This window comes from Urocampus carinirostris, chromosome 5, assembly GCF_059441175.1.
Source record: "Urocampus carinirostris isolate Australia breed hairy pipefish chromosome 5, RoL_Ucar_1.0, whole genome shotgun sequence".
Taxonomy (NCBI): Eukaryota; Metazoa; Chordata; class Actinopteri; order Syngnathiformes; family Syngnathidae; genus Urocampus; species Urocampus carinirostris.
Window position 1 is genome coordinate 17,196,549 of NC_142353.1, and position 8,377 is coordinate 17,204,925.

The following is an 8,377-nucleotide window of genomic DNA, read 5'->3' on the forward strand; positions in this document are numbered from 1 at the left end:
TGTCTTACGCGGCCTGGTGGTTAGGATTCGGTGCTCTTACTATGGCTTTCCAGTTCAATTGTTGCCAACGTTGTTATACAATTGTTGTCAGTTATAAAATGTATGGGCTGATTAATAATACTAGTCATGCATTTCCTATTTTGTCCACATATAAGGCACATTAGTTTATAAGGCGCACGTTCAAATTTTGGGTGCGCCTTGGAGTCCGTTGTGGGTACATTTGCAGGGAAAGGGAAAAGGCAGTCGGGTCTCCTTTCCAAATAGCATGGCCGTTGTGCAGACTGCAAGTTCTTTAAAAGGCGCATTTTATGTGTATGTGAAGCAAGGACACGCAGGACACATCAGATGAGCAGCCGCTCGGAGGTCAAATGCATTTAGATTCCGAATGCAAGTATGTGAGCCAGCGCAGGTCCATCCTGAGGTCAACGCTACAACCAATGAACTAATGATCCAGCAAATTCCATCACCCCCTGCTCGTTTCTCCCCCCTTTTCGCTACCTCTCTCTCTAATCTGTTGTCGCCCTGCCTCACTCACTGATGGCCCGCTGTGCTGCAGAAATGAGAAACAACGGCAGTCGGCCCCACTCTGCCTCTGCGATACACGCCGCTGATAAACAAGGAAGCTTGTTAAGAACGAAATTAATCTCGCCCATGCCTGCCTTTTCCCGCTTTTCCATCTCGTCACACGGTCCCGTATTTTGTCACTGCCAGGGCACTGGCGCACAAGATAAACCTTCCCTTTTGTGCAAAGATAACTGCAAATTGTGTATTAACTGTAGGATGTAAAATTAACAGGGGGAGTTTGCAAGTGCGGGACAGAATACAAAACTATTTGGGAATCCAAGAAATGTGCTTTAAAGAATGACGCCCATCTTTTACTAGAGGGGTCAGGAACGTATGGCTCATGAGCCAGGTACGGCTCTTTTTATGAGTACATCTGGCTTGGAGATAAAATGAGTCAAGTCGTGTTTATTTGTGTATAGCCCTTAATCACAAGAAGTCTCAAAGGGCTGTACAGATTAAAGACTATTACAGACTACAGACTATTATTACACCTTCCCATGATCTAAAAGCTACATGAGGGCAAGGAAAATGGTGTCAGTGTTCTGATTTTTTCATTAAACCAAGGCGTGCGTCTCTTAATGCCATAATGACGCCACAGATTCCAGGACACTAACCAGAGCAGCATTAAAATCATTCATAAATGAGTCAACAGAACCTTTAAATAAAGGTTTAAATGATGCAATTACCCCCGGTAAAAGATCCAAGAGGGCAGAATATTGCGACCGCTAAAGTTTCTTTAATACAACCTTTTGCCAGTACCTGAAATGTAACTAAATATTGATCAGAAATAACAGTAGTACACGGTAACACCGTCACACTTGAGGTTAAAACTCCTCAATTCAGAAATTAGTCCAGTGTGTTTTGATCTTGAGTCACCATGTCAAATAATTGATCAAACAAAATATATCAATTAGAGACTGAAACTCAACAATCAGCAAACTAGGTGGGGAATTCATGTGAATGTTTAAGTTTCCCATAATTATTGGTGTCTGCATAGGTTACTAGGTCAGAAAACAATTCCAAAAATTTAGCTAAGAAAACCTATTATGGTCCTGGGGCGCGATAAATAGTTACTACAAAAATCGACATTAAGGTGGACCACAAGACAATAGCCTCAAACGCCTTATAATTATTAGTGGCACGGGGAGTAAATTTGAGTATATTTTCAGGAGTAAGCGCAACACCACCACCCTTCTTCAAACAGCGTGCTACATGAGAGCTCACATAAACAGGGGGAGAAGCCTCATTTAGTGATAAAAACTCATCTGGTCTCAACCTGGTTTTACATGAGGACAACACTTATCTTCTCTTTGTTGTTCTAGTTGTAGTATGTCTGCTCCCAGAAATGGATAAAAACAGGTCAATATTGTCTTTCACTCTTATTCAACACAGACACATGTGACTTATATGACTTTATGATATTCCCTTTAACTTTAAATTGCAGCTTTGGTTTACGGTCTGCATTACTATAGCGCTTTTCAAGTCAATGAAGATCTCCCAAAGCGCTTTACAATGTGCTTCACACTTTGCCTGAAGACCTCCCAAAGCGCTTTACAATGTGCTTCACACTTTGCTTTTTATACACCAACTAACCACTAGCAGCATCAGCCATGCAAGGGGGCATTAGGGATTCAGTGTCTTGCCCAAGGACATTTCGATATGTAACTCGGAGGAGCTGGGAATCGAACCTGCAACCTCTTGATTTCAAGACGAGCGCTTTACCTTCTGAGCTATTCTCAATTTTTGTGTCAAAGGGACATTGTGTAATGTTTAGCACCTCCCGGCGGTAAAGAAAAACTGTCATTCATTAAACAAACCAAGACAAAGATGATTTAAATAATGAGAAAAAATACACTAACTACCATATACAGTAACATGCATTTTTGTAGTACTAGTCAGTTGAGAACTTTGTATTCGCACCCAAAGGGAGCTGACATGATTGTCCACAATCTTGCTGCTACGCTTACCCAAAACTATATAAGAAAAAAAAAAAACTGGGCAAAAAGATAAGGACAAAAATGGTGCAATTTGGTCACTTCTAGTCTCAATGGTTTGTATTCTTCCATGTGCATTTTAGCAATAGTTTTCGGTTGCACTATTAAAAAACATCAACATATCCCTTAAGAGAAGTCAACGCGACATTTTTTAAAATTTTATTATTGTGATGTCTATACTCTTGCTGTTTTGATTGATATTTCATTCATGGAACTTGAATAAAAATGTTCTCCTTTCCATTAAACCTTTAAGGGTTTAAAAACAAACAACCATGGCTACTGTACAGTAAACAAGTGAGCTGTGATGGTTCATCACTTGGGTCTTGACTGTGATGTCACAAAGTGGCATAACGGCTACTGTTTGCTGAGAGGCCTGGAGAAACATTACCGCTTCAACAAACTAGGGGGAGGTAATTCACCAAACTGATATTGCCAACTGCCCGCAATGAGCCCACTACAAGGAAATGTAGTAAATTGTGTGAATATTGAGGGTTGGATTGATTCCGACTATTAATGGGAATTCCGGTTCTTTCGTCTCGGCTCACTAAAAAGAGCTGGCTCTTTTGTCTCCCAACCGACTCTTCGCGTGGTGTTTGCTGCTTTGTTCCATACATTACCAATTGTTGCGTAAATTGTTCAAGAAAGGCCTTAAAAAAGGGGGAAACAAAGGAAAAAATAAACAAAAGAAGAAAAATACAAAATGGGAAAAAAGACAAAAAAGAAGAAGGATAATTTGGGGGATCCCTTAAATCAGTATATCCATCCATCCATCCATCCATTATCTGCACCGCTTATCCTCAGTAGGGTCACTGGGGTGCTGGAGCCCATCCCAGCAGTGGGCAGGGGACACCTTGAACTGGTTGCCAGCCAGTCGCAAGGCACACAGAGACAGTCAACTGACTTTATCATTCACACCCAGGGACAATTTGGACCGGCCAATTAACCTGACAAGCATGTTTTTGGGATGTCGGAGGAAACCGGAGTGCCCGGAGGAAACCCATGCAAGCACTGGGATAACATGCAAACTCCACACAGGAGGTTTGATCTGATGACCTCAGAACTGTGCCACAGACAGGCTAACCACTGCGCTGCCGTGCTGCCCTTAATTAGTATATTACAAATAATCGAGTAACATTATGCACAAAACGAATTAATAATCAAGAAAAAATCTATTATTCTCCTACAATACAGTAGCATTTATTTTGTTCACTCTACCACAAAGTGTCGCTGTGTTGAGTAACTCATATAGACTTTTGTATTCTTATACTAAACAACTGTAGGGAAAAAGTAAGTCAGAATCTCTAAAAAACACAACAGAATGTTGATTTGAAATATTGGCTATTCGGTGCAACAACAAATAAACTCTGCAATACATGAACAAACTTTACATTTGTTGTGTAAAACATATCGAATGAAAACACAGGACACAAACATGAAAATATTTAAAGAAAAAAAAAATACAGAACAATTTTAACCTGGGGAAAAAAATGTGTGGTTCGTGAACAACTAACTCAGACTGGAGTAAAGGCCCGTGTATAAAATTCACAGCATGCTACTATTCAAAATGTTGTGTTTAGAGTTATGGGGGCACATGAAACATTCTGTTTGTGAAATTCCTTGGGTTGATTCAGCTTTAAAGCTGAATATGCTTTAGTAATTTTTACTTTAATATCCACCCTGACTTCTTACAATTGAGAAATTGGTTGCCCTATTAAAGCTTTTAAGTCAGTTTTTAATAACAATTGGATTAAAAGTATAAAGTTGAAGACAGCATAATAATGTAAGATATCGACATTAGTGTTAACTGATTTTCTATACAAATGTAACCACTAATGTTGACAATAACTATGAATTGTTTGTGAACGCTACATCTATTGCAACCTGGTCATCCTTTTGATTTAATTTTCATTATTTTATATACATTCTTTTTTTATTTTTTTTATTTTAGTGTTTATTAATGCAGCATCCATTGCAGCCTGGTCATCCTGGAAGGGGGATTTCCTTGTGTGCAGTCTCTTCTCAAGGTTTCCTTATTTTCCTAATGTTGGGGTTTTTGAGTTTTTCCTTGCCCTCTTGTCGGTTTTAGATCAGGGGATGGTGTAATAATAGTCTGTAGTTTGCAATAGTGTGTGCAGCGCTTTGAGGCTCCTTGTGATTAAGGGCTATACAAATAAACATGACTTGACTTGACTAATGACAGCAGCACAATGACTGTAGATGAGAATGCAATCTCGATGAAGGAAAAAAAGACTTGGCACATAAAAAAAGAAAACACACAGAAGACGAACTGCATACACAATGTTTGACATATGGTAAAACTCCTGCATTGTTAGTTGTATCTGACTATTGATTTACCCTATAACTGAAAATTTTGCACACCATGAAGAAGAAGCAAGTGCAAACCCGGCAAACATCAATACCTGACACTGACATAACAGTGAACCTAGTACTTAGTTGAATGAATTGGGGCTGGAGGTTGAGGAGAAGCCGGTTTTAGTTGCAAGGCAGCAAACAAATCAGGTATGTAAACAAAGCCGCCATGCTGGTGTTGGCTGAATGGCGGTGTTCAAATTTGAAGGTGGGGTAATAAGGAAGTATTAACATGAAAATAAATGTGGACAGCAGTACCCACTTAGTTGCACAGTTTGCTTTCCATACCAAAAGTGTAACTGGACTACAATCAAGCTCTTCTTAATATTTCTTGATAACATAAACTAGTAAAAAAGCTATAAGGATTTTGCATAACACAGGCTATAAAGGTGATACAAACAAACTGTTTATAAAAATCAAACACATTAAAATTTGAAGATATAGTGAAATATAAATCCCCTATTTAGTATAAAAAGCAAGTAAGACCCACAACAAATATTCAACAGTATTTTCTCAACAGAGGCTGCACTTCCTGAGAGTGCTCAGGAAGGAGCAACTCAACATCAACCCACTCGTGACTTTGTATCGGTCAGCTATTGAGAGCCTGCTGACTTACGCTGTGTCTGTGTAGCACTCAAGCTCTACAGAAGCGGACAGAAAGAGACTGCAGAGGGTGACCAACACAGCACAGAGGATCATCGGACGCCTCCTACCAATCCTGTCTACCATCTATAACTCCCGGTACCTGGGAAGGGCAAACACATCAGAAACTACACACATCTCAGCTTCCATTTGTTCAACCTGCTGCCCTCTGGTAAGCGCTACAGGGCCATACCAGCCAAAACGAATAGACTCAAAGACAGCTTCTTCCCAAGAGCTATCACCATCTGAACCGGAATTAATCATCACTTTGCACTGCCATATGACAGTATATTTGCACCTCTCCAGACACTTTATCTATAGCCGAAAGTAGCTCAATACTGGTTTTATTGCACACATTTTCTATTATATTTTCTATATTCCTATTACAACGTGTACTTGTGTTGGAGCTCAAATTTCATTGTACTTGTATAATGACAATAAAGGCATTCAATTCAATCCATAAGTTCAAGATCCAATATTCTCGCACTTTGAAAAGCCATTGCACTCGAATGATTTAAATGACGACCTTAAAAATGTCCCTTATTTACATGACCTTAAAAAATCATATACTATACGTATTTTAGATAAATATATTAAAGAAAATGAATAGGTCAAGATGTATTTCATGTAATATGAGTCAGTGGCAATGGCAATACTATTATCAGTTTGAAAAGTACTTTGTTTTCTAGTTTTCCTTTGTGGGGTAACGTTGTTTTCTTGTTGTTTTGAATATTATTGTCCCTGGGTAGCATACGCACTTAAAACAGAAGTTTCCAACCTATTTCAAGCTTTGAGCTACATTGTGTTGCTAATCAGCGCAATGGGCACCCAGTTTGAGATGATTTTCTAAAATAGCAACTCAGCTAGATTGCTTGCTATATAGCTTAAAATATAGTTAGCAAGATAGGTAAACCAGTAAAAAAAATAAAAGGGAGCTAGATAGCTAACTAAAGGAGTGAATAGTCAATTAAATAGCCAGATAGAAAGCTAAAAATTAGATAGATAGCTAGAAAGGAGGACAAAATTTGTCTTGACAACGAGCGAAAAAGATCAAATGTTAGCTAGATAGCAGGCAAAATATGCCAAATTTAGTTTGCTAGATAGCTAGCTAGCTAAATAGTTAAAGAGGTAGGATTATAGTGGGTTACAAAGGTAGAAAGGTAGCCAGATTAAAAAAAATGCACAGGTTTTGTTTATTCCCTATATAAAAGCTATACATTGGAATTTAGTTTGATGTATTTCCTGTAAAATAAATCGATAAAAAGGGAATATATACATTTGTTTAATACATGAATAGAGTCTCATTTTATTCTTTTAATTGCTTAAAAACTATTATCAATCCTTGAGTAGATTTCCTTTGTCCGTGAAGCCCATGGACTGGAATTTATTTGAATTTCTAAAATAACAACTTTTTAATGTTTTTACTATGTTGTTACTGTGTTAATACCCTCAATCAATTGAATAACCTCAATCAACCGATTAAAATTTTTTTTTACTAGAAAATCCTTAAGACCGAGCACTGGTGAGTTATTTTCAGAACAGAACCGCGGGGACCAAAACTAAGGGGCCACCAAGCCGGAGACCCCTGACTTAAAAGCTTCAGCCCTTGAGCACATGTTTAAATAGTGTTTTATTGTATTTTGGGGCTGTTTTTGGTGCAAATAGTTGATTGTTTCCTTTAGTTAATTCATGATTGGTGTTTTTTGTGCTAAACCTATTAAAAGCCACGAACAAACCAGCAAACAAAAATACATTAAAAAACTTGGTGAAAGCACTCATATTTAGCCAAGAATATATATTTAAGTTCCAAGACTTTTTAGAAAAGGAAATCCCTCCCATGCATGCATGCAACCGCGGAAGAACGCGCGCTTTGCATCCATGTAGTCGACCGGTACTTTATCTCGCATGCGGCTTGCAATTCGCTGCCATTCGAAATATTCGCATGCACAAGTTTACAATTACGCACAGTATATACCAAACTAACACACCAAATTCTTCTCTAGGGTTCCCTAAACGTGTGCATTATTATTGCAATAAAAAGCGAAGCGGTCAACTTTGCAAATCGAGAAGGAAACTGCGCGTCGCGGCTGCTTTCCGTGTGCACGCTCAACGCTCCGTGCGCGCAGTTGCTCATGCAGGATCGTCCCCGCCTCCTGCCCTTCTTCTTTTGCCTCCCCCTCCATGAATAAAACTTACTTTTCTCTGGCTTGGCTGTCGGACGGCACGTTGCTACTCTTGCCTTTGGCGTACATGCTTGCAGAGAGCTTCGATTGTCACGCACCTGTCAAGCCATCACAACCTTCTTGGGCACAGCCCCGTCGCTATGGCGACAAGAGCAGCGTCCGTTCCTATTGGACGACGCTTCTTAAGGGACCGCCCCTCGCTAGGCCAACAGCGGGTGAGTGACAGCGTGAAAGCCACGCCCTGCCAAGCCAGCCCCGCCCACTCTGCTCTTCCTGTTCTGTCTGTCTCTGGGTGATGGGGATTCCATCTCTTTTGAGGGAAGCGGCTTTTTTGGCTCGGCTCACGATAATGAAACGGTTGTTTCGGCTTCCAAGCGGTTCTTCAGATTCATTAGTTAATATAATCGCCTGTATTGTCCCAATATACAGTCAACTTTTACTTCATTTAAACTCTCGGTTTTTGTGAGAGAGAGAAAGTGAGGGAGGATCAAGGAAGGGAGAGAAATAGATAAACAGAAGGGGATTGAAAGAGATACAGAGTGAGGGGAGAAGGAAGGGGAGAGAAAGACAAAGAATAAGAGAGAGGAAGGCAATAAGAAAGAGACAGAACGCAAGAGAAAACAG

At 39.6% G+C, this 8,377-nt stretch overlaps 1 protein-coding gene across 1 annotated transcript in view; it reads right to left on the bottom strand.

Moving 5' to 3' along the window:
- The window catches only part of LOC148365625 (single-stranded DNA-binding protein 2), a 109,303-nt gene extending 101,393 nt beyond the window's left edge, over positions 1-7,910 (bottom strand). The window contains exon 1 of the mRNA XM_088336018.1: positions 7,767-7,910. Within this exon, the coding sequence (XP_088192144.1) occupies positions 7,767-7,822 (56 nt within the window). The 5' untranslated portion in view covers positions 7,823-7,910. The remainder of the gene's footprint in view (positions 1-7,766) is intronic.
- Between the last annotated feature and the right edge of the window lie 467 nt (positions 7,911-8,377).